General features: G+C 40.0%; 1 protein-coding gene and 1 non-coding gene across 3 annotated transcripts in view; both read right to left on the bottom strand.

Moving 5' to 3' along the window:
- Positions 1–597: 597 nt before the first annotated feature.
- Trnay-gua (transfer RNA tyrosine (anticodon GUA)) lies at positions 598–686 on the bottom strand. The gene is given in 2 exon segments: positions 598–633; positions 650–686. It is a non-coding gene; the product is annotated as a tRNA-Tyr (tRNA).
- An 8,800-nt stretch (positions 687–9,486) lies between these two features.
- Positions 9,487–26,511, bottom strand: part of Hmcn1 (hemicentin 1) — a 439,601-nt gene continuing 422,576 nt past the window's right edge. The window contains exons 104-107 of one of the 2 annotated variants that reach the window (XM_048431021.3): positions 25,705–26,055; positions 19,334–19,453; positions 12,346–12,472; positions 9,487–10,878 (exon numbers count right to left, since the gene is read on the bottom strand). In XM_048431021.3, coding sequence (XP_048286978.3) covers positions 10,512–10,878; positions 12,346–12,472; positions 19,334–19,453; positions 25,705–26,055 — 965 coding nt within the window. In that variant the 3' untranslated portion in view covers positions 9,487–10,511. The remainder of the gene's footprint in view (positions 10,879–12,345; positions 12,473–19,333; positions 19,454–25,704; positions 26,056–26,511) is intronic. The other variant, XM_087906434.1, reaches the window with a different exon arrangement.

Raw genomic sequence — 26,511 nt, 5'->3', positions numbered from 1 at the left:
TGGACTCTTTCTCCGGTTGCAGAGTGTAACACATAGTGTTTCTTCTGTCACCAAACATACCACCGCTATATTGCAGCTTTTGGAAAAACAATCCCTTAGAGGAGAGGAGTAATTCCTGAGGGAATCTGTGAAGACTTGATGAAGTTCAGAATGAATGTATATTATTGACATGGACTTGGGCCATGCCTAAGGACCCAACGCCTCAAATCTTTGAGGGTGGCAGGCTTCTTCTTGGGTCAGGTTGAGAATGGCAAAGCCTTTCTCTGTTGCATGTATTAGAATTTATAAATGACTGATTCATGTGTGCAGAAAGTAGCAACTGCAACTTCCTCTTTGAGAATATTTGCAGTCTGAGACTGCTCCTGAGTGAACTATTTGGTTAGCTAACTCCCCCCCTTTTAATATTTATTTATTTATTATGCATACAATATTCTGCCTACATGTATGCCTGCAGGCCAGAAGAGGGCACCAGACCTCATTACAGATGGTTGTGAGCTACCATGTGGTAGCTGGGAATTGAACTCAGGACAGCTGGAAGAGCAGGCAATGCTCTTAACTGCTGAGCCATCTCTCCAGTCCCCAAAATAATGTACGAAGTCCTTCGAGCCGGAATCGAACCAGCGACCTAAGGATTGCCAGAACTTATCCATTACAGTCCTCTGCTCTACCAACTGAGCTATCAAAAGCTCCCCTCTCTTCCTCTTTTTGTACATATTAAAAGTACTGAAGTTCTGGGTTGTGTGGCATTAGTGCCATTTCATCAGGGTGTACAGAACTCATCTGACCCAGCTTTTCTGTGCGTGTGTCTTGTGCCTCTGTGTCTGTCCTTTCTCCATTCCCTGCTTCCCCTAGCAGGTTTCCAGGACCAAACTGTGCAGGACAAGGCAGGTCCCTTTCTCACATTTTCTACTCCTAATTCCCATCTGACAGAGATTTCTGCCTCATTTTCTTTTCCATGGTTATAGCTATTAATCTCAGGATGACAAGACTTAAATGTGTGGGAACTTCTGAGAAATTTCCTCTAAGGGAGGGTATGTGTCCTTTCCCACTTCCTCAGTCTTGCTCTCTAAAGGTATGTATGCTTTTTCTCGCTTCTGCCGGTTAGACTCAGGACTAACTTCTCTTTTCCCTTGGTACCATGCATAGATTTTTAATAGCTATTATGATGATTTATAATTATATTCAAGTGACTTCTCTCTGGGATTAAAATGTAGCTGTGATCATTGTAAACCACAGCTTTCTTTTCATCTAAATGCATTCCCTCAATTGGCAAGACATCCTTGTATTTAGTGTGTATGGGGTCATGTGGCAATCACAGTGCTCTGTGCTAGCAATAGCATACATGCCTTTAGCATACTGTCAGAAACACAGATGAACACATCTGTGTCTTTCCACAATGTCAGAATTTGTGGAACGACAGAACATTCACAAGGTGCCTCAGCTAGAATGTAGCAGGGACTATAGAGTTGAGTACAGCTCCATAGTGAAGGTACAGGATGTCTGGATGCCTGGATGGATGGAGAAGTGGGTCCATATGGGTGAACGGGAGAATGGGCAAATGGAAAATCAAGGCTACATTCACAGTGGCAACTAAAATGAGCTGAAACCTCTGGACAGTTGGGACTTCTCTGCCTGTTGGTCCTTGACCACACTGGGTAATCTGGTTGGTACTAGGTTACTCAGCTCTTTATAAGGTCTAAATGAGGGAGTTGTCCTTTATATCCCGTGTTTAATATGTTTTGGGGTCTGTTTTTCCTGACATGATTTTTATACATTCATGTTTACCTATAGTCCCAACTCACCCCTATAAATTTATAGTGTACTTCCTTTGTACTCCAAAGAATAAGTCATTTACCAATCTGTGTTTCAAACTGATGGGTGCCATGTTTTGTGTTCACCTAGGTATACAATCACACTCCATCTTCAAAAGTGCTTATGAAATGGAGTCTCTCAGGGCAAGGCACAGTCTGAAAGGCCACTGTTATCCAGTGTGGAGAAGCAAGACAAGTGTCTGTGTTAAGGAACTGTCCAGGAAAGCAGAAGAGGAGAAGTGTGGCAGGGCAAGTGTAGAGAAAGGCCATGTGAGTTCGGAGGTGGAAGAGCTCATTGTTTAAAAAAAAAAATCAAGGAGCCGGGTGGTGGTACACACCTTTAATCCCAGCACTTGGGGAGGCAGAGGCAGGTGGATCTCTGTGAGTTCAAGGCCAGCCTGGTCTACAGAGCTAGTCCTAGGACATCCAGAGCTATCCACATAGAAACCCTGTCTCAAAAAACGTAAAAATATCAAGGAGGGCTATGGGGGATTTGGAGCTAAACAAAGCTTGAAGGTGGGTCAGGATTGAAAGAATGGAAAGAAGAAAGTAACAATAGGTGAAAATAGAGGGGAACGACTGTGCAAAGTAGGTGATGTCATTACATGGAAAACTGGGCACACACCAGAGAAGTGTTGGAAAATAAACATCACAAAGGATGCAGTGCATCCAGTCACAGGGGAATCTGGGTGGAGAGCTCCTGACAGGCAAGGCAGCTGTCTTTTCATCTTCCTTGACATCTAGAATGTCCCAAGTCTTAAACCTTTTCTTATAATTTCTTACATTGATATTTTTGTTTTTATTTAATTGACCTACTTTTTATGATTTAAGAACCTTAGTTTCTTCTATAAAAAAAAGTCGAGAGCTAAACTTTGATATCAAGTCTCATTTTCTCAGCTTCTTGAGAGGAGATGAGCTAGTGTTAGTGAGAGATCTGAGCAGTTAACTCATGGGTACTCATAATCTGACTCTCAGTGAATGATTTTCATGAATGAATATATTTACAAACTCAAAAATCTGGGCATCTGAAGCCTCACTTCAATAGTAAACTTGAAGGTACTCAGTTAAAACATGAGCATGGGAAGTTACAGTCCACACCAACATAGTCACTATGATTCTTGAATTTAAGCATATTTCTGAAGGCCAAGCAACACTCTGACAGAAATGGGTTATTAGACTGGCTTCAGAAAAACAGTGGGTATTTGAGGGTAACTTTGATAAGGGAGTGGTGTCCAGCCACTGAGAAATGTTTAGTAGCCTAGACGATGAGACTGATCTGGGTTGCTAAAAGGGCTTCAAGGGAAAGGGTTGGTAATGGTGGTGCGGAGGCAAGGAGGAGAGGCTCTCCCTGGGTTGTGAGTGTGTAGACAGAAATGGTGGTCTGAAGTTTAGAGAGAATGTCTTGTACCAAAAGCAGACCTCAGGGAGAATGAAAAAGGAGTAGGCAAAATTTTGTGTATCTGCTCTAACGAGGAGAGTGGCTGGTTTTCTGTGGTTTGGAAATAATGTCAGCTCCTACAACAGAGGTGGAAGATGGGACCTTTGATCTTCAATATGCAATTAAAGCTGAATGGACAGTCCCTATACCTAAAAACAATGAAATACTCTTGCCTGCAGCTGTGATGGTCACCCTGGATTCCGTATTAGTGATGGTTATGGTGGTGGGGGGCTTCTGAATGTGGGCATTGGCAGCCTTCAGACCTCAGGAACTGAGACTCCTGGCTCAGAATTAGGATTTGGAACAGCTGGAGCCGTGGTTGAATCACCAACAGCGGACCGAGCGTGACTTTTGACAACCCTAGACTCAGGAGAGTTGGGTAAAATTCAGAAGAACCTTTGACCTAGTACTAAAGTATGATTTATGGTTAATGGGTTGGACAGGAGATTCCTGTCCAATGGTTGGTGAGGCCAGAAGATTCACCAGAGGGAGACAAAGGTCTAGTGCTGGAGGGAAATTATCTGATAATGGAGGACAAGAAGTCTTGGTGACAGACGTGGAGGGCACAGTGACAAGGGTTGGGAAGGTGAGCCAGGATTTAATACCAAATGCTATGTATTATGGAGGAAAAGGAGATGAGGCTCTATGGAGAGGTGTGGAATCAGATTGTCATTTAGGAAATATGTTTATTAATGCCAATAGCAACCTGGAGTCTGGAGTAAAGATTTAGTAGCCCATGATCAAGCAAACTGTCTTAATGCATGAGGTAGGAAAGGTGGGGGAGGAAGAGGAAGGCACATAGCAAAATGGGCTGCTTACTATGAAGTCTGTGAGATGTGACCTGCGGGATGAATACAGATGGTTAACACGTGACCCTTGAGACATGGCAGTAGCCAAGCTGCCTGAGTCCTGGATGGCAGGGATATTGGGCGTGTTTGTGTCAGCCTTCTCCGTCTAGTACCTACTTACCTAAATAAAGTCTATTTATCAATGTGACCTCCCATATTCACCCCATTGAGGGTAAATAGATGTTTGTTCAAATTTCCCCCAGAAAAATTAATGGAACAGTGTTGCCTGTTGGTTTTTTGTTTTTTACAGATTCTCAGTTTGATTTTAGAGGGAAGAAGAGTTTTTATGCATAGGTGTGGGGAGAGTCAGTTGTCTCTTAAAGGGGACTTCACGGACAGACATTAGAGACAATTTAGACAAAGGAGACACCAGCCTTCTCAGACACAAGATGGGGTTACTGCTGTCCAAAAGATGAGTTCAGTATTTCCAGCTTCATATAATTTCTCTACAAGTCTTTGTCCCAAAGCTAGGGTTACATTTCTGTTTTAATCAATGTCACAGATTTAACATCAAAGACCTTCATGAGATGGGGAACTGAATTTGTGGTGGAATTCTGACACTCACAATTAGTCTGTTAGGTGTTCAGGAATCCTGACGCTGCAATTGGACCAATGCTCATCCTGTTGTTGGATGCGACAAGGCCCTGAGCCTATTTCCTCTCTCTCAACTCTCTGCTACACTTGTTGAGACTCAGATGAGAAATCCTAACATGTACTACACTTTTACTAATACTAAAGAAAACCAAACCCCACAAAAATGTCCTGGAACCCCTGCGTGGGTCCCCAAATTAGTCAGCTTGGGCTTCCATAAAGAAAACACCAGATTTCTTAGTTCAACAGAAACTTGTGTCCCTGCTGATCTGAAGCCTAGAAAGTTCAAGGTCAAGATTTGGTGAGGTTTGACTTCTGTTTGGGGGCTTTCTGATATGCAGACAAATTCTGTCTCTCACTTCCTTATAGTGTGGTGGTGCTGCTGGGCCAGAGATGCAGCTGTCTTCTTACAAGGACACTAACTGGATAAGAGGAGGCTCCACTTTTGTGATTTCATTCCATTGTGACTGGATGGGTCTCATTTCCATAGACATTCACACTTGGGCTTATGGCCTGGCCAGGTTAATTTAGAGGAGAACAATTCAGCCCACAACAATCATGAACCATCTTTGCTCTCCATCAATCTTTAGGTCTTAAGCAGGAAAAACTGAGGCTCTTTGTCAACGAAATAGATCTGTACCTAGAGCCATGGATCAGGGGAAGGTAGAAAAGAGGAGAATAGAATACCAAACAGAGGAGCTAACAGCCAATAACAATGTCCCTGACTTAAAAAAGCACTTGTCGTGACCTTTCAAAGGTAAATGCTCCATGGATACAGCGTGCAAAATATCCCTTGAGGCCCATCGTTTGAATGATGCAGAGAGAAAAAAAGTTCTTCGAGCTTCCCTGAGCTGACATGGTAGAAAGAAAGCTATTTTATGACACAAGAGAGAAATAGAAATTTATCTATGTAGGGACAAGATGTACTAAGTCAATGGTTCTCAACCCGTGGGTCACGACACTTTGTGGTTTAATGACCCTTTCATAGGGGACATCTAAGGGCACTGCAAAACATAGATATTTACATTACAATTCATAACAGTAGCAAAATTATAGTTATGAACTAGCAACAAAAATAATTTTATGGTTGGAGGTCACTACGGCATGAGAAATAGTGCTAAATAGTTAAAATATGAGGAAGGTTGAGAAGCACTGGGCTAGGAGGTTTTGTTTTGTTTTAGATTTACTTGTTCCATAATTCAAGCCCTATTGGTTTTATTTTTACTTTTTCTTTTAACTGAAAAAATATTTTTTTCAGCTTCTGTAAAGCAAAGGACATAGTCAACAAGACAAAACGACAGCCTACAGAATGGGAAAAGATCTTCACTAACCCCACATCAGACAGAGATCTGATCTCCAAAATATACAACGAACTTAAGAAATTGGACACCAAAAGATCATATAATCCAATGAAAAAATGGAGTACAGACCTAAACAGAGAACTCTCAACAGAGGAATCTAAAATGGCTGAAAGGCATTTAAGGAAATGTTCAACATCTTTAGTTATCAGAGAAATGCAAATCAAAACAACTCTGAGATTCCATCTTACACCTGTAAGAATGGCCAAAATCAAAAACACTGATGACAACTTATGCTGGAGAGGTTGTGGGGAAAGGGGAACACTTTTGTGTTGCTGGTGGAATGCAAGCTGGTACAACCCCTTTGGATGTCAGAGTGGCGATTTCTCAGAAAATTAGGAAACAACCTTCCTCAAGACCCAGTAATACCACTTTTGGGTATATATCTAAAGGATGCTCAATCATGTCACAAGGAATGTGCTCAACTATATTCATGGCAGATTTGTTTGTCATAGCCAGAACCTGGAAACAACCTAAATGTCCCTCGATTGAAGAATGGATAAGAAAAATGTGGTACATTTACACAATGGAGTACTACACAGCAGAAAAATATGACATCTTGAATTCTGCAGGAAAACGGATGGAGCTAGAAAACATCATTTTGAGTGAGGTAACCCAGACCCAGAAAGACAGTTATCACATGTACTCACTCACAGGTGTTTTGTAAACATAAAGCAAAGAAAACCAGCCTACTTCTCCATGTTTAGTGAGTTGTGTAGGTGTTGTCTTCAGCAATGGGGCCTTGTTGTCAGTTTGTAGAAAGTGGTATTTAGTCTTGGCAACAACCTGGGTTGTTTAGGGAGTCTGGCCAACAATTTAGTTAGATGTTACCCAATCCTAGTATTGGTGACAAGAGATGTCTAGCTGGGTCTCTTTCTACCCCATTATATGATAATCTCATTTAGATTGACTTCGTGTGTGTGTGTGTGTGTGTGTGTGTGTGTGTGTGTAAATATTGATGCTTCTATTGTATAAGGTTTCCATACTACCCCTCACATGGTCCTTAATTTTAATTGTTATTCCCTGTGTTCCTCCCTCATGACCCTCTACCCTTCTCTTTCTTATTTGACTCTCTCATTCCAGCTCTACTCCAATCGTCCATCATAATCTATTATATTTCCTTTTCCGAACAAGAGCTACCTATATTCTTTAGTTCCTTACCCTATACCTAACCTCTGTGGTTATCATTGACTTAGCAGCTAATATCCACATATAAGCATGGGCATTAGGAACTGCAATGTTCTCTTGGTGGATTTTTCCTTTGATGAATATGTTATGTCCTTTACTATATCTTTGATTAATTTTGGTCAAAGTCTATTTTGTCAGATATTAAAATGGTTATACTAGCTTTCTTCTTAGATCCATTTGCTTGAAATATCTTTTTTTATCTTTTTATCCTGGAAGTCTATTTTTTTTTGTAAAAGTTAACTAATTAATTAATTTTTATTTTTAGCTTTTCTAGACAGGGTTTCTCTGTATAGGTCTGGCTGTTCTGGAACTTGCTCTGAAGACCAGGATGGCCTTGAACTCAGAGATCCCACTGCCTCTGCCACCCAAATGCTGGGATTAAAGGTGTGTGCCATCACTGCCTATCAGGTGTCTATTCTTAATATTAAGGTGTGTTTCTTGGAGGCAGCAGTAGGATGGGTACTATTTTTGCATCCATTCTGTATCTTTTTATTGGAGAATTGAGACCATTGACATTAAGAGGTATCAATGAGTATTGTTTTTTGATTCTTGTTATTTTGCTATTGTGGTGTGTGTCTTTTGAAATGCTGGTCTGGGATTATTTATTTTTTATGTTTTTTTTTGGGGGGGGGTATGGTTAACCTCCTTAGGTTGGAGTTTTCCTTCTAGCACCTTCTGTAGGATTGGATTTGTAGGTAGATATTTTTTAAATTTGACTTCTTCATGGAATGTCTTATTTTCTCCAATTTTAGTTGACAAATTTTCTGGGTACTGTAGTCTGAGCTGACATCTGTGGTCTCTCAGAGTCTGCAGCACATCTGTCAAAGCCCTCCTGACTTTGCGTTTCCTTGAGAAGTCATGTATGATTCTAGTAGGTTTGTCTTTATATTCTACTTCATCTTTTTTCCTTACAGATTTTAGTATTCTTTATTATGTGAGTTTAATGTTTTGATAATTATTGATATTTATGAACAGAGGAGACTTTATTTTCTGGCCTAGTCTCTTTGATGTTTTTTATGCTTCTTATACCTTGATAGGTATATAGTTCTTTAGGTTAGGGAAATTTCTTCTATGTCTTTGCTGAAATATTTTCTGAGCCTTTGACCTGTTTTTTTTTTCTTTTCTCTACTCTTATTATTCTTAGATTGGTCGTCTCATAGTGTCCTGGATGTTTTGTACCAGGATTTTTGTAGATATTTTCTTGACGAAGGTATCTATTTCTTCAGTCATGTCTTCAATGCCTTCATCTCCTGTATTCTACTGATGAGGACTGCCTCTGGCGTTCTTACATTTTTCGTTTCCAGATTTCCCTCAGTTTGAGTTTCCTTTCTTGATCTTATTTCCACTTTCAGGTCTTGAACTGTTTGACTCATTTCCTTTCACTGTGTGTGTTTTCTCATATTTCTTTAAGGGATTTACTCGTAAGCCGAGATGCAAGGAGACTGCAGATGGATGAGAAAACTGTGAGGTTAAGTACAAAAGGAATGATATTTCTACCATTAACTGAGTGCTCTTAAGTTGCACAAGTTATCTATGCCCAAGGTTCTCTAAGATAAGAAAGATAATACCATGTATCTTGGGATATTGTGACAACTGCACATTTATTTTTATTCCTAAAACTTCAGTATTTATAATGGCTGTGTTGTGGTACAAACGTAAAATGTCCTTCATCGATTCTTGTATTTGAACCTTGATTCCTCCTTGGTGACACTGTTTGGGAAGGTTATGGAACTGTCTAGCCCCTTCCCAGATTCAAAGGATCCCACTAAATCACCAAATAGCATCATTGCCATCTCAGCTGAGAAGTTCTTAGGTTAGAACACCCCTGTGGCTGCCAGCCCCCATGAAGTGGAATCCATTTGACCTTGAGGGTCTGCGCTTCAGGGAGGCCAGATCCTTGCTTTACTGCTTCTGCCTTGCCTGCCTACCCAGCACCCACACCAACCGATACTCCCACCCCATCACCCCAACTCCCCCAACATCTCCAGGTCCCCTAGGTGGCACCAAGGGAGGGCTTTGGGGTTTTATGATCTGGTTCAGCTTGTTTTTCTCTGTCTCCTGAGTGTGAATGCAATGTGATCAACAGGCTTCCATTCCATCCCTGCTGTAGCCACATCTTCCCTGCCATTGCGGCCTTTCTTCCTGTGGAACTGGAAGCCAAAATGAGCCCTTTCTCGCTTAACTTCTTTTCCCCAGATTATTTTTGTCACAGAAACAGAGAAGAAATTAATACAATCTGTAAGGAAACACAGTTTAGGTTCTTAAGAAAAAGATGTGAAAATTTTATTTAGGCTGATTTCACTGTAATTTTTTTATAAAATAATTTTATAAAAGAGTCCATCAAGATATTATATAGAAAATACACACTAAGGTAATATATACACTTCATAAAAATAGAATACATCTTGACAATTGCTTACAGAGTCTGTTACCACCATGTACAGTGTATTGACGTTTAACATGTTAACTTGAACATATATGATTACAAATAATCAAGAAATCTGTTCTATTGATATTTCTTAAAATAAAAAATATGGAATGTAAAAGTTATGGAGCTGAGTGAATAAAAGGTTATATCGAAATGTCAAAGACCCACGCCATGGGTGACTGCCTAAAGGGGAAGTAACTTTCTGATAACATAGTGAGAAGTTCAGATAATTTCGCGAAACCACTGGGAATGTATCTTGAGTATTTGATCACAGTAAGCTCCAAGAAGGATCAAACATACTTACATCTGTACTGTATTTCAGAATAATGGGATTTCTTTTTTTAACCTTAAAATTGACAAAAAAAGAACCTTGAAAGGAGATGTCTAAGTTGTATATTAATATTTTAGAAATCTTACATTATGCCATAAGCTTTTATCAAAACATATAATAACTGGTTTTACTCTTCTAAGAATAGCCAAATGCTGGAAAAATCTATTTGAATTTTTTTTAATATTGTTTCCATGAAAATATTGTTATCTGCTATGCTACTATACAACATCAATGAAATGTCCTATGAGCTGATCAGAATGATCTTCGGGAAGTTACTGCTCCAGTGTAATAAATAAAGAAAATAACGAAGGACTCTTCTAGGTCTTACTGAAAGATACATGACCATAGGGGGATCCTACAGACACCTCAGCAGTACCAAGGAACAAACAGGTTACAGAGTACAGCACCATTTCCAAGTTGTCAAGATTGCAACTGTTCAAGAGATAGTTAACTGCAGGGGTCCTCGATTGCCATGATTAATGCAGTTTAAATATTCGGACTAGGTTCTGGAGTACCTCCTAGTAGGGATAGGCAGACACCGCTATATAAACTATGAATGTGGTCTGATACTCAATGGTCCCATTGGCACTGTAGGATAAAGCTCGAACCTTCATGCGATAGGTCTCTGCCTCTCGTAGTGGGCGTGTAGTGTACACGACTCCTTTCAGATTTTCATCCCTTAGGGCAAAAGGAACAGTTGGCTCCTCATCTACCATGAGGAAAGTTGTCCTGGGATGCATTACTCCATCCTGTGTGTATGCAACCAGCCGGATTAAATCTTGATTGGCAGCTATTCCAAACGGAAGAGAGACAAGTTTATATTCCAAGGCATATGGGCTCAAGGTACATTCCAAGTCATTGGGTGGGCAGTTCTTAAGGCAGAACCTAAGGTTAGAAAATAAATGAGATGCACGTGGTTATACACCTTGGAGCAGGATATGACACAGGTGGTCACTATTCATGGTCACTCTTTGTAATTTTTTACTTACAAAATGTGGCTCCCCCCATGTCCTAGATCACTAATTCAAAAGAGATGATACACAGCTGAGAGAATTTTCCTCTACAGTCAAGTATCGATATCCCAGCTCTATGAAGACCAGAAGTAAGCAAGAATACTTTAATTCTTTTTGGTGGGGTGCTGGGATTGGAGGAGGGCCTTATGCATACTAAGTACGTAGTCTAGCACAGCGCCAACAAGGTCTCAGGAGCACTGACCGTAAAATGAAAAGTCAGTTTTACAAACAAAAGCATCGCACATTCTTGAAAACAAGGACGACTGTAAGCTACATGTTAACATTTATCCTAATGCTGGTTGAAGGTCGAAATAGGATATACAGTCATTTGGTTTATTTTTCTCAGAATAATTAGAGGTCACTTAGGATTTCTAGGCGGGGGCGTGACTTCCTTTTTAATTTTTGTTTCATATTATTTTACATTAAAAATGATTTTCCCCTTTCATAACCCACACTGAGTCATAATGACATTTAAATTATTTTCCGAGACATCTAGAGGGGAAAAACCCACAAAGGGCTATTTTATAAAAACATGGGTTCTTTGGTCACAGTATTTTTAGATATATTGTAAACATCTATATTTTTAATCCTCTCCTTTCTTTTTCCATCCCTATGATATTAATTACAAACAGGTTTATGGAGGGTTTTGCGCAATACACACATACACACACACACACACACACACACACACACACATGCTACAGTAACTTGAGGCGTTACTAGGAAAACAAAGTGTGAGCTTCAGTGAGCATCTGGCAATGAGCAGGGACCATCTAAGATAAACATTATCCCTTTTGCTTGGTACCTGGACAGCATGGGGAAAAAATTAGAACAGCTTATCCAGAACCAAGAAGACTGCCAGACACTAGCAAATGTAAGGAAGACATCATCGATGGGCAGAAAATCGACTCACCCATGTTTCTCTCATCTCTTGCTCCATGGTGAGTCATCATAGCAACAGAAAAAGTACTTCTTGGAACAGTTTACCTGCTAACAGGACTTACCAGCTTGAGGCAGTACAAACGAATACGGAATTTTCAAAAGAAAGGCAGGCTCTCAACCTCATAAAGCATTTGCTGTTGTGGGAGAGCCCTGGATGCCACACTGTGACTCCGTGGTGGAAAGCCTCACCCAGGAAGGCTTGGCAATCACAAATGATGGTTTGGTTTGCAGCGGGAGCTGCCTAATGAGTTCATCTCTTGTCCATTTAGAGAAGGAACAGGCTGCATCCCCACACATTACTGATTTCCTGTAAGTGACACGTGTCTATAGACAAGGCTTAGGTTGGTCAAAGAGAGGGTTCCCAGAAGCATGTCTGGGATAGGAAAGTGAAACATACCCCAAAACAGGATCCCGTTGATAGTTGGGCGGACACGGAGTGTCAATGCACTGGTAGCTGCCTCTCATGTTGAAACACATGCGATTCGGCCCACAGCGCACATTCTGCTCCAGGCACTCATCGACATCTAGGGACCACACAAGGATACAAGGCAACATCAGTTAGGGTCACTAAGGGCCATCGTAGCAGTCACTGGTATTTCACTGGCATATAAAGGAGCTCTCAGATTTTGGTCCTCCAATGAGCTTATTTGTCATAGCCAAGCTTCGGCCACAGAATGGGGAGTGGGAGTCCTGGGTTAGTTATTTCCCTAATTGCTCTGAGGACATGTCTCTTTGATATGTGCTAAAAGTCGAAAGAAAAATAAGAGCTGTGGAAGTGAAAGGGCAGATTTCAGGAGCATTCATGTGGCTCTTCTATTTGAAAAGCAGAACATACATGAGTTTGTCAAGGAAATAATATTAAACAATATTTTAGATGTACTCTGACCAAGCCAAAAGAAAAAAAAATAATAAGGGATGAGTAAATACTTTGCAAAGTAAAGAATCTTCCTTTTTATAGTATGAGTTCAAATTATAGGGAGGGAAGGAAGATAGTGAAAATTAAAGGATTCATGCTGCAAACTCATGGGACACTGCTAGGTAAGTCAGATCTTTAAGAGAGAGAGAGACAGAGAGAGACAGAAAGAGAGACAGAGAGAGACAAACAGAGAGAGAGAGACACAGAGAGAAAGACAAAAACAGAGAGAGAGAGAGAGAGAGAGAGAGAGAGAGAGAGACTGTAAAAAGAAAGTCCCCCAGGGTCCAAGTTTTACCAAACTGAGCAGAACTGAACTGCTCTGATGGCAGAGTCCGCCACCAGCAGAGGGTGATGGGATGCTTCCTGGAGCAACAGCAAAAACAGGGCAGAAATATTCAAGTAAAAGACATTGTTTCTTCTTTTCTGTGGTTTCCTCACAGAGTTATTAAATGGAAACCCTGATGTAATAAAATAAAACACAAGACTGAAGGAAACTTTCAAGCCTTCTGAAAACATTTTTTTTTGTGCTGTAATTCTTAATTCTGGAATAATTGAGCACCGGAGGGTGAGCTGTGTGTGGCCTGGAACCGAGAGAGATTTCTGAGTGAGTGCCCACAAAATCCAATAAATACTTTGAGGTATTTTTGAGAACCTACAGTTATTATTTCATTTAATCTTCTCACTGTGGCAACCTGCACCTGCCGGGTGGTACACGTGGATTTCTGCCGCTGTGAAGGCAGGCAAGCATTTCGGGTAATCAATTCCCACATCACCATTTTCCAAGTTCATCCTCCCCACATCAATCTGTCTGAGAACTTCATGGTCTGAGATTTTCTTATACAACCTTCCTTTACCTTCCGGAGAAAAGCTGCATGAATTCTAAGAAAAACATGAGCACACTCTACGACGGTATTGCATATTGATGGACACAAAATATCATGACTACAAACCCATGACTTAGCAATTTAAAATTAGATTTCAGTTTGAAAACAATAAGGCTTTTGAGTTTTTTTCTGATATTCAATTTGACTGGTTTGACAATGAGTAAATATTTGATTTTATAGTGGTAATTTCCCTCTAATAAACAGAGTTAAATCTGAGTTGCAAATCTTTGTTGAGAATCTATTTAGCACAGGTGCATTCTAAATGGGGACAGGATTGACATCCCTTTCGGTGATTTAAATAGAAGCGCTGGGCCTAGTGGTTCACCAGACACCACAAGAGGGAAGGCTAAGGTTTTCAGGCCTTGTCGGCTGCCTGCACATGGGATGTAGAGCATCCCTCCTTCTGAGGGAAGTAAGCAGGTCATCATGTGTGGAAAGAATGACAGCTCAGTGACTCCACATGGCTTTCCCATGATGTGGTCTCTGAGAGCCAAAAGAGCTGCTGTGGTGGAAAGGGTGCCTAGCTGCCGACCCGTGGAACTCTCCCTTCGTCTCACAAGAGCGGCCAAGTGTGTAACGATGGGCCACTGGACTTGGGTTAAATCTGCATAGTGCCTTTTTGAATTCTTAAACTACTTGGAACAGTGTTAGAGAAGAGAGAGAGGTGATTCCGGGAGGCCCTGTATCAGTCATGTATGACCGATATCAAATTCTGAATTTTTACCACTTGCATTTTTGTATTAAAACAGGTACTTTAGATTTCATTACATGCATATTGTTTCTGATTATTTACAATTTAGAAGTAGTATTCATAAAGTAAAAAAAATGGTGTCTAGAGAGATAAACTGTGATCAGAATCTTTGGTACAGTCCACAGATATCATGCAGTGAGATTTCAGCTGATAGAGCAGAGGCTGACCCACCAGAATGATAGCGTTCTCATGGAGATAACACAGCTCGTAAGGTGCCGGGCCTACCATATTTTGTACGCCGGCTGATTCTTACAGTAGGTATCTTGTGAAGCCATAAGCACTCTCCCTTGGTGCAAGATTCAGCAGAATTTGGATTATTGGGTATAATTATTCCCATGTACTGGTATATCGGCTCATTCCCCCTGCACAACTCTGTGGGACCTCCAGTAGGAAATTTAGTCACACAGTCAATAACCTTGGTTCCCACAGTCTAATTTCTGTTTTGTTCCCCGAGACACATGAGAGGCCCCCTCCCTGCAGCTATCTTCCATTTGGTAGTACATGCAGCCAGAAAAGGAGTCTTTCATATAGATCACGTTTGGGACCTTCTAAGATAAAGGGACGTCCAAGCTCAGAGAACTGCCTTTGTTTTGTGTGTGTATATAAAGTGGAAACTTTACAGGAGGAAAACAGCAGGAGAAGAATAAAGAAACTGATGCAGAAAAGTATTTTGTGGAGAGTTCATTTCTCCCTCAGATCTAAGCCTCACGCCTACTGCAAGGCTTCTGAACCATGAAGGGGACACCGAGGCTGCACTGAGAGGTCCCCATACATCTTGACTTTCTAGTTATTTGCTCTGTGCAGACACTGATGAGGTGTCTCTGCTCCTGGCCTTATTTTACAAGCTGTTTTCTTACAACAAAGAATCCCCGTGTGAAACACACTTCTATGTCAGCTGTCAGCTGTCTATCACCTGTGAGCCAATTTCTAATTATATTTTTTTTCCCAATGAACATGTTATATCTCTTTGACAAATTGAGGTTGTCTTAAAGATGAAATAAAAAGACATGGAGGAAAATGTGAAAGAAGTTCAGTTAGCGTTATCTTAATTTCTCTTAAATTTTTTTCCACAACTTCAAAATTTTCCTTTCTCTCTAACTCTGTGCACTGAACTGATGCTGAAACAGGGAGCCTAAGTAGCCTGCAGCAGCCACAAGAATCGTGTTATGGCGGCAGTGTGTATATGATAAGAGGTGTTAGTATTACCGAGTTTCATTTGTTCAGTGTGGGTCTATAAGGGAGTTCAAGAACTTAGAAATACAAGAGCTTGACATGAAAGCCAAGGGGACGATTGTGGGGAGTGAAGGAAATGGAAGAGGGGTGGGGCAAATATGGAGAGGAAAATATGACCAAGGTACAATAATATATGCTCATGAAAACATCATAGTGAAACCCATTATTTTGTACACTAAATTAATAAAAATATTTTAAAAAACATCAAATTATTTCCTAAACATGAGAATTATTTAAAATTTTCCACATTATACATTCAGCCTAAACAGTCAAAATTTAATATCACTTTATAAATGTTCGCATTTTGAAGAGGTCTTTGGATGCGTCAAGCAAATATGAGAACGTTTGTTGGCTGGTAGGACTGTAGTCTATGTTGAGGAAAAACCATCTGTCTTTCGTCCACCAGAATATCTGCTTCTCACAGGGATCTTTGTAAGTACTAGGCTACGAGGCAGGTGACCTCCTTTATCTGTGGTCTGTGGTTCTACTCATTGTTCTTAAGAAAGGGAGGCAAAACAAAACAACAACCAAAAGGACAAACACAAATAGAGAAATAAAGCTGGGCATGATGGTTGACCGGTTCATCCCAGCACTCAGGAGGAAGAGGCAGAGGCGGAGGCGGAGGCAGATGCAGATGGACCTCTGGGAGTTCCAGGCAAGCTAGTGCTAAACAATGAGACCTTGTCTCAAAGAAAAATTAGAGGAATAATACTCATGTCTTCTATAATGAACTGAGTGATGATATCTGACTTTTAATAAACATCGCAAGGATATTATTGGAGTAACTGAAGTGGAGGCAATAATATAAATATCTTTGCGACATGAAAAGAACGGCATAAGTTATAAAGATTCCTTATCAGCAGCATTAGAAAATATGATGTATCTAAGCAATTGTATCTAAATAATTAAAAATAATCCAGGATAATATACTAGGAACATCTCTACTATAGAAAGTGTAAGTAACCTGGACTCTTGATAAACATGCATTATGTCTTAAAAAAACGTAGAAGACTGCTGGGCAGCGGTGGCACCAGCCTTTAATTCCTGCACTCAGGAGGCAGAAACAGGCAGATCTCTGTGAGTTGGAGGCTAGCTTGATCTATAAAGAGAGTTCCAGAACAGGCTTCAAAGATACAGAGAAACCCTATCTTGAACCCCTCTCAAAAAAACCCTAAAATAAAAATGTAGAAGACAGAACTCCTTTCAAATGCAGTGTCAAAATAATATTAATTTTTTTCTTTTAAAAAGCATATCCTTTTACTAATAGTTTTCAAACTAAGCATTATTTGTCATGGATAAAAGTCTATTTGAGTTTTCTTTTTTTAATATTTGTGGTGCATGAAATCTGGCTGAGGGTCTTTTAGTCTGTCCTCGTTGATTTTTAGTCAAATCTTGATTGGTCACACTTTTTGTGTTTTTTAATTTTATAACCGATGACTTTCACTTTTGATAGAATTCTGTCTTTGTTCCCTATGATACTGTCCACTGTAATTTCTTGGTTCTTAATGACAAGGCCATTACCACTGTATAAAGCTTAAAAAAATTCCCGGATGAAGAACAGCCTCTTGCTCCTTGTAAATGCCTCAAACACTTTCTAAAGCTATAAAGAGACCCCTAAGCGATTCTTTAAAGAATTCTTGAAAAGGCAGAACTGCTTTCTCTCATGTCTTTTTAAAACCACAAAAGTATGTAACCCATTTCAATTGCAAATGCTTCCCTGACACCTGGTTCTGATTTGTTCACAGTATTTTCCACTCTGTCGCTCAAATGAAAACTGAAAAAATGTTTTGAGCTAAATGAAGGCAATTAAAAAAATGGCATGATTTAGAAAGAGGAAAAGTCTCTCTAATGAGTGTATCACATAACCCTTTAACTTTGCATAAGGGATTTTGTGGTTCAGTAGATAATTGTAAATGCTTTGCTGTTTGCCCTGCATCCTTTGGTGCCCGAGAGAGCTGTAGGAAGAGTAGTTGTAATTTGGGTACTGGTGCTCTTATTTTTTTTTTAAAGTTTGAGACAGGGTCTCATTATGCAGCCCTGGCTGGCCTCAAACTCACATTGATCTGCTTGCCTTTGCCTACAGGGTGCTGGGATGAAAAGGCATTTGCCACCAAACCCAGTGACACGGGCGTTCTTTTAGAAAGATGTCTGTGCCGAGTCAGTCCTAGAGCATGGAGAGTCAGCACTTCCAGCTCCTGCTCCTGAGTACACTGCCTGTAGTGTTCACAGCACCATAGGAAAGCTAAAAGGGCATTGGCGAATATAAATCTGAGACTTAGTCTTGACTACACTAGGATACTGGAGTTTATATAGTCATCTTAAGTAGTAGTTTTATTTGTATACATGACTGGGAATCATATGCATGTTTCTGATTCCACAAACAACATCTGATTGTGTAAGGTATATTCTTAATGATGTTCAGTGATTGATGGATGAGAGCAAAGGCTCTACTGAGTTCAGACTTTTTCTCCAGACTTCTTCTCTGGGTAACCTCAGACAGTATTAAGAGTAGGGAAGAGAATGACTCTTGGTACATCAGGTAACGCCATCCTTGCTCTAAGTCTTGGATTCCAGGGCACATCTACAAACTGCATTCTAAGTCTTGGATTCCAGGGCACATCTACAAACTGCATTCCAAGCAAGTCTTTTGTGAAGTTAAAAAAGGGAAAATTCAATCCCAATTTTATTGCAACTGACAAAATACTCTCTTAAAGATTTTATAGGTACACTTTTCAAAAGGATATAGTTTGTATAAGATGGAAATTAATAAAACTCAGAGACATACATCATGCTTAGAGTTTTTTTCATAAAATTGAGGAAGGTTCTAAGAAGAGAGTAATAGGCTATTTCTTTTCAATCTAAGTATATCAAAGTATAATAAATCACAAAAATACTCTTCTCTCTTTTTGTTTTCCACAAAAAACAAGGAAATCTGGTGACTGGTATTTTTACCTCCTATTTTTACTATGTTTTTCCCTCGACCTCACTATGAAACCTATACATCAGTATTTGGATTTATTTACTTTTGTCTGCATTAGAATGCAAACTCTTAAAGGGAATGACTACCAAGTCATTTGTTTTCACCCTTTAACTCCAGCGGAACTAGTATATGATCATGAGTCAGTATATAATTGCGAGTCTTCATTTGTAGACTCCAAGAATGAAGAGGTTATCACTATTTCTCTACTGATCGATCACCCTGGAAACAAATCTAATGAATAGAATGGTCCCTCACCCCGTCAGTAGTCAGTGTACTAATTCCTCTTCTCATTTTCCCTTCTGCCCTCACCAAATGGTACAAAAACTTTTTTGAAAAGATGTGACGTGTCCCCTTTAAGTAAGAAAGATCTCTAATATGAACGGGGTTATTGATTCTTCAAGGAAGACAACACAAAGTATGTGCCCCAAATTACTTTCCTTCACAGAGCCACCTCTCTCTTACTTTCCTCCTCCTAGAAGTATTGCTTAGATTGACATCTGACCAATGAGTATGGAGGAAGAGGAGCAGCCAGAAGAACAATTATTCACAAAATCTTCTCCTGTCTTCCGCCATCGTTTTTAATGTCAAACAGGAGTAATGAACACTCTAGGCTCTTCTCACCTTGGCATGTTTTCCCATTGAGCATGAGTCGATAGCCGGGTGGGCAGACACACTGGTAGCTTCCAATGGTATTTTTACACTCATGTTGGCAAGTATCTCTGTTTTGACATTCGTCAATATCTGTTCAGAAAGAAAACAGAGTGGATAGTGACGCCAAATGTATGCAGAATCAATAGCAGAGCCATCAATACAAGTGGCTGACGTAAGATACATTTTCTGCTGGTTTTACATTCATGCTTAGAGCTATTATTCATCAGAGTACACTTTTAGTGATATAAATATTAAGTTTGTTACAATATGCACCATACTGTGTTATAATGTACAAACACATCATACATGCATATATATGCACTGAAACCTCAACTTTGTCTTTTTTTGTTGTTGCTAAATTGTATTAAAATGATAGCATGACAGATTTGTATAAGATCCTAAACCACCAACGAACTAACCTTGTGCTAGAATAGGAAAATTTACCCAGAAGTTTCTTTTGATATTAAATGGAAAAAGAGATATTCATTTTTAAAATTATTATTTTATTATTTTGTGTGCATGTGTGTTTTGACTACATGTTTGTCTGTGTATCAAGGCTGTGCACTACAAATGGAAGCCAGAAGAGAGTATTGGATTCCCTTGGACAGGAGTTACAAAGTGTTTCAAGATGGTTTGTGGGTCAAGATGGTTTGTGGGAATCAAACCCAGTTCATTTAGAAGAGCAGCCAAAACTTACAACCATCTTTCCAGCCCCTGTTTTTATTTCATGTAAACTTTAGACTTCAGTCTCTCTTTCTGCATCTTCTCCCTACAACTTCTATACATAGCTTTCCCATATGCAGGTATTTTCAAGTGGAAACGTTCCCATATTTGTAAGAAATAGTTCTCAATCTCTTTATATAATGGCAAAGTATCAGTGGCAAGTACATATCTATAGCCGTGCTAAGTTGGGCAGCCCCTTTAATGTCTCAATATCTCAGTCAATTCTGCCAACGGGGAACATGGAGACCACATGTTCTGCTTCATTGGGTTTGTTGGAAGATTCTTACATTGCAACAACTGGGAAAACATTTTATAAATCACGAGAGAGGTGTTATCATTGAAGCAATAAATATCACACACACACACGCATGCACGCACACATACACAATCGAAAGTACAGTGAAAGTAGATGATAATTCAAATTCAGCATTTGTTTTTGTATTCCAATTGCAGTTTGTTTGGATCATCTCTCTCAGGGTCCCTGAGTGCCCACTAACCAATGGAACACTAAAGAATATGATGACGTGGGAACAGTAGTGTAGAAGTGTAGGAATAAAGACAAGACAAAGTGAGGCCCACCTACTACGCCCAAATTCCCAAAAATGGACTATGGATATTTTCCTTTGTTTTTTTAAAAAAGAGGGGAAAGTGGTGCGGGAGAATTGTCTGTGTTCTGTCAATCATGTTTAAAATAAACGCTGATAGGCCAGGCAGGATGTATAGGCGGGAAAACCAGACAGGAAGTGGAAATGATGCAAAGAGAGCAGGAGCATTCTGGGGAGGAGGAAGCTGATTCCTCCCATTCCTGCCCAGATCACCAAAGTAACAGGATGTGAGCTGCCCCACTGAAAAAGGTACTGAGCCACATGGCTAACATAGATCAGAAAAATGGGTTAATCAAGATGTGAGAGTTAGCCAGTAAGAAGCCTGACCTAATGGGCCAATCAGCATTATAACTTACGGAGTCTTTTGTGTGATTTTTCTCTGTGACTAAACTGGGGGAACTGGGCAGGACAGAGAAACTCAAACAAGCAGGCCCGGCCTCTTCATGTTACATAATGGCGCCCACGTGGATAACTGCATCCACAGAAAGCCTGAGAAAGCTTGGGAAAGACTAGAGTCAAGCATTTCAGTTTTCAGCCATAGCAGGAAAAACGCTGTGCTGTTTTAAAATGCTGGCTTTCTGGGCCGTCTGGCCAGGGAATACTCTGACTCTTTCAAGCAGGCAATCCAGACTATGGAAACACTGTTTCAGCTTGCTTCCTGGCAAGGACCTTGAAACGCCTTAAGAGCTTTTGAGTGCTTATTCCTTAGCAAATGAAAGACCCATGTGGTCAGAAAGAGAGAGGTATACAGTAAAGAGAGATTCAAAAAAACAAAACCTCTAAATGGTTTAAAGTCCTTAGAAATAAAAAAAGAAAGAAAGAGAGTAGTTGGGTGTGGTGGTACACACCTTTAATCCCAGTACTGGGGAGGCAGAGACAGACGGATCTCTGGGAGTTCAAAGATAGCCTGGTCTACAGAGAGAGTTCCAGGACAAAGATATGCAGAGAACCTGTCTCAAAAAGCCAAAAGTTAAAAGTAAAAATAAAAGAAATAGAGGTTAAAATAAAGCCACATAAAGATGGAAAATATACAGAGAATCTTGATACTGTATGCTATTATGCTCTCTTTGAATTGTTTGAATGCTGAGGAAGGAGCAACAGCTGCTAAAAGATATTTGCTTATAAATGCTGCAGAATCAATCCAAGATAGGTATTTTGAAAATACCTTGGCTTCAAAATTGAAGTCAAAAGGTATATTACTTTGGAGAAGAGATTTTGCTTTTGTTTCCATAGAAAATGAGAGGCTGTGGATTTATTCAGAGTTAAGAAAAATCATCTTTGACCAAGGGAGGCCACCTGAAAAATCTCCAACAGGAATAGATGGCCCAGATGTCTGAGTTCTTCATCCAGAACAGGTTCAAGACTGCTGCCTGAGATGATCAAGACTCACAGGATACTTCAGTCAGGACTTGATTATAACTCTAAATTTTCTTTAGGTCCCCATAAGATCATCAGCGCCCTCAACCAGCAGGAAGTAGCCTGAAATACTACGCCCACATTCCCAACAAATGGACTATGGGTATTTTCCTTTGTTTAAAAAAAAAAAGAGGGAAATGGTGTGGGAGAATTGTCTGTATTCTGTCAATCATATTTTAATAAAACGTTGATTGGCCAGGCAGGAGGTGTAGGTGGGAAAACCAGACAGGAAATGGAAATGATGCAAGGAGAGCAGGAGAATTCTGGGGAGGAGGAAGTTGATTCCTCCCACTCCTGCCCAGATCACCGAAGCAGCAGCATGTGATCTGCCCCACTGAAAAAGGTACTGAGTCACATGGCTAAAATAGATCAGAAAAATGGGTTAATCAAGATGTGAGCGTTAGCTAATAAGTAGCCTGACCTAATGGGCCAATCAGCTTTATAACTTACAGAGATCTGTGTGTGATTTTTCTCTGTGACTAAACAGTTGGAGGGGGGCGGGCAGGACAGAAAACCCAAATAACAAGCAGGCCCTCTCATGTTACAGCCCAGGAGATGTCTCAGAGCATGGATCTGTTCTTGTTGTGTGCTTTGCACATGCTGAAAAGAAATTGTAATGATTCAAAATCTGTTAATGATTCATATTCAGCAAATATTCACTTCCCATGTTGATACATCATTTTAGCTAACAAAAGTATTCATTTCATAATTTGTGTGAGTTATTTTTGTCTTTCCTCTTTAAATATTTGCTTTAATCTAAAACAACAACAGAAATTCAAATGATTTTGAACTGGAAGTTGTTAACACGGAGCTTCACAACGTAGGAATTTTAAATGGCTAAGTGTGACTTCTGCTTTCACAACTGAAGCAAACTTCATTATTTCTGTCAAGCCCTGTGATCAATTGTTTAAAAACTAAAATTTTCTCAAATCTCACAAGATTCCACAGGGTCAGTTTAATCCTTTTGTAACTTGTCTGTCCCAGATGTTAATTAAAGGCAGTCTGTGTTTGCTGTAAGTTGCTTTTGTTAGATGATTTCAGAGCTGTCTGCGGCCTCAGTGCAAATATCTTTATTAGCCTCAATAAAATGTTCACCATATTTTAGGAAATATCCAAACTTCTTCATTGTCTCCCCAGTAAGTGGAAAGATTCATAGGTTATTGAATTATAAAAGCTGACATTAGATTTTCTACTGATAAATTTGCTCTAAAATAGTCTTGAACAATGTATGCCTATCAAAGGAAGATAATTCTGATGTATATAGTATTGGTGTAATACAAACATCAAGAAGGAAAAACTTCATTTGACTCAGTATGATAGAGCTGCAGCTACAGGCAATGATAGAAAGGAGAGTTTGGGTTACTAGACTCTATATGATGGGGTTATGGCTACAGACAATGATATAAGGAGAGAGTTGGGTTACTAGACTCTATATGATGGGGCTGCAGCTACAGGCAATGATGGAAAGGAGAGGTTGGGTTACTAGACTCTATATGATGGGGCTGCAGCTACAGGCAATGATGGAAAGGAGAGGTTGGGTTACTAGACTCTATATGATGGGGTTATGGCTACAGACAATGATATAAGGAGAGAGTTGGGTTACTAGACTCTATATGATGGGGCTGCAGCTACAGGCAATGATGGAAAGGAGAGGTTGGGTTACTAGACTCTATATGATGGGGTTATGGCTACAGACAATGATATAAGGAGAGAGTTGGGTTACTAGACTCTATATGATGGGGCTGCAGCTACAGGCAATGATGGAAAGGAGAGGTTGGGTTACTAGACTCTATATGATGGGGTTATGGCTACAGACAATGATATAAGGAGAGAGTTGGGTTACTAGACTCTATATGATGGGGCTGCAGCTACAGGCAATGATGGAAAGGAGGGAGTTGTTACTATGAGAACCTTTCTAATATTGTTGTTTACCTTCAGATGTTAGAGCGCAGCAATCAGATGATGAATGATGTGAGGGTGTGGTTTAGTTCCCTTAAAGCATGGACACGGGCAATGATTTTTGAGGAAAGAGGATAAAAATAGACAGAAAATAAGAACTTGTCCAAAATGAAGACAAAACTGGAATGGTGGTAGGCTATAGAATTCCACCAGTAAGAACAACTGGTCAGAAGACACTCTGGAAGACAATATGTCACCAAATGACGAGTGAAAAGTTTTGACTAGAGACAAAAGTCAGCTCAAAACTGTAGGTGTGGAGAGCTGCAAAACACTCAGAATGATGTGAGACACAGAGAATAGTGCTGTGGGGTATTTGTTCACACTGGACCAAATGTAGGGCATTGCTAATGAATGCATTGACGTTTGAAGCATTTGCCATTGACTGTGTCCACAGTTTTGGAAAGCTCATCCCAGAGCGAAGTTCATATTACCATAATAATAAATTTTAACTACACAGGATAATTTAACTACACCAGAAAGAAAAGCATTGGAACAATATGAATGCAATAGCAAAGTATGAAGCTCACGGTTTCAGAGGATCTGGAAGATATAGCTTAGCCCAGGCAATAGGAGAATCTGGGTCTACCTAAAGCTGACCAAGGAAACATGTCAGCAAAGATAGTAGGATGGAGAAGAGTAGAAAAAGAAATGGGAAAAAAAAGACGTCAGAAGGAGAAGAAAACTTTAAAACACTAAAAAGTTTAAACAGAAAGTTCATGCCACTAAGAAGAAGCAATGTGTAGGACACGTGACGAGAGCTGTGAGGATGAATGGGCTGGGCTAATGTTCTCTGAATTTTGACAGGATTCTTCCTTGCTGCATTCTTTTCTCCTTTGCTTTCTTTCGCCATTTAACAAAACAGTGGGGCTAACTGCTGTTTGCTAATCCTTCTTGATGCCTTAGCTCATTGACATGCAAACTATAGCTACCTACCAAAGCTTGAGTTAAATATACGGCAGATGGCAATGTTTACAATTTAGCTGAAAATAAAGTCTCAGTTTTTCAGGGGAAAATTACCGTTAATGTTTGTAAAATTAAGTTACCAACTTGTGAGTTTAGAAAAAGATCGTAAGCACACATTCTGGACCAATGAAAACAAATCTCGCTCTGGATTCTCTTATCTTCCTATTCGTAAACATTCAAAATAATATAATTGAGGAATTCCATTGTGAGACTAGGAACAACAGCCGATAGGATGTTGGTTGTTAGGCAGAGCAGCTGACTGAGTCAGTAAAACTTTCATATCTAAGCCACTGATTTTGCATCAGATGAAGCGACCATCTGATCGCTTCATCTTATGTGACAACATGTGTAGCGTCCTAAAACTCACATTATGGACAACACGAACATTTATATCTATGTAGGACTTAATTCAGTAACACTTTTTGAGAGTACCAGAAAGAGAAACAATATAACACAAAAAATTATTAGAATGCACACATGCAAATACATCATTTATTTAGATCAAGTCTGTGATCACCTTAGGTGCCAGAATAAACATCTTAAAACTTTGAGTCCGTTGTCCAGACTTGAGATCAGATGAGGGTCAGGGCCCCAAACACAGGTGTTACAGACATGCTTAGACTCTGGACAAGAAGTAAGCTCACAGAAAGGAAATGCAATATGGCTGACATTTACCTACACATGTCTCATGGTTTGCCTCAGAGCCTTCAGGGCAAGTTTTCCTAAGAGTCCTTCTATTCCTGGAGAAAGACGCTCTGCTGTTTCTATACTCAGAGTAGGAGCTGTAGAGCTGGGTGTGCTGTCTGTAATGCTGCGGAGGTTGATAGTCACTTCTCACAGGGGAGAACCGGGCAAGGTTAGAGCTACTGTACTGAGTGCCATAATCCGACAGCCTCTCCAATCCAGCGCAAGATTTCCCATCCCCTAACAAATGTTGTCCTGGTGGACAGACACACTTGAAGCTGCCGGGACTGTTGGAGCACTGATGTGCACAAAGTTTAGGTACTTGCTCACATTCATTAATGTCTGCTCGTGTGCCATGATACATAAAAGAGAGAAAAGAGAGCATATATACACACAAAACAATCAGTCTGTGAATCAAACTAAAGACATCACATTACTCTCAGCGATAGTGCCAAGGTTTTAACCACTCAGTTATGCATACTTAGAAAGAATCGGTGCCTTTTCCTATGAACTGTTTTCTAGGCACACATTTTATTTAAACAACCATACCAGACACTAGTTCTGGGAATCCATCTTCCCTCTCCATTACTGTTAGAGCCTTAAGACCCAGCGGGTGGTTTCAGCCTTGTCCTCTTGACTTCAAAGTAAATCCAAGCTTGGATGTGTATCCATTTGGGCTAAGCTGACACACATCTTTATATGTAGCATGCAAGATTTCCATTTACATATTTCATCTTATTTTAGGCTATTAATACCATAATGGATTTAATTATGGAAAATTACAAACCCCACACTCAG

This window comes from Myodes glareolus, chromosome 5 (assembly GCF_982192425.1).
Source record: "Myodes glareolus chromosome 5, mMyoGla1.1, whole genome shotgun sequence".
In the NCBI taxonomy this organism is placed as follows: Eukaryota; Metazoa; Chordata; class Mammalia; order Rodentia; family Cricetidae; genus Myodes; species Myodes glareolus.
Note: the sequence above shows the minus strand (reverse complement) of the source record. Positions and strands in the feature narration are given on the sequence as shown.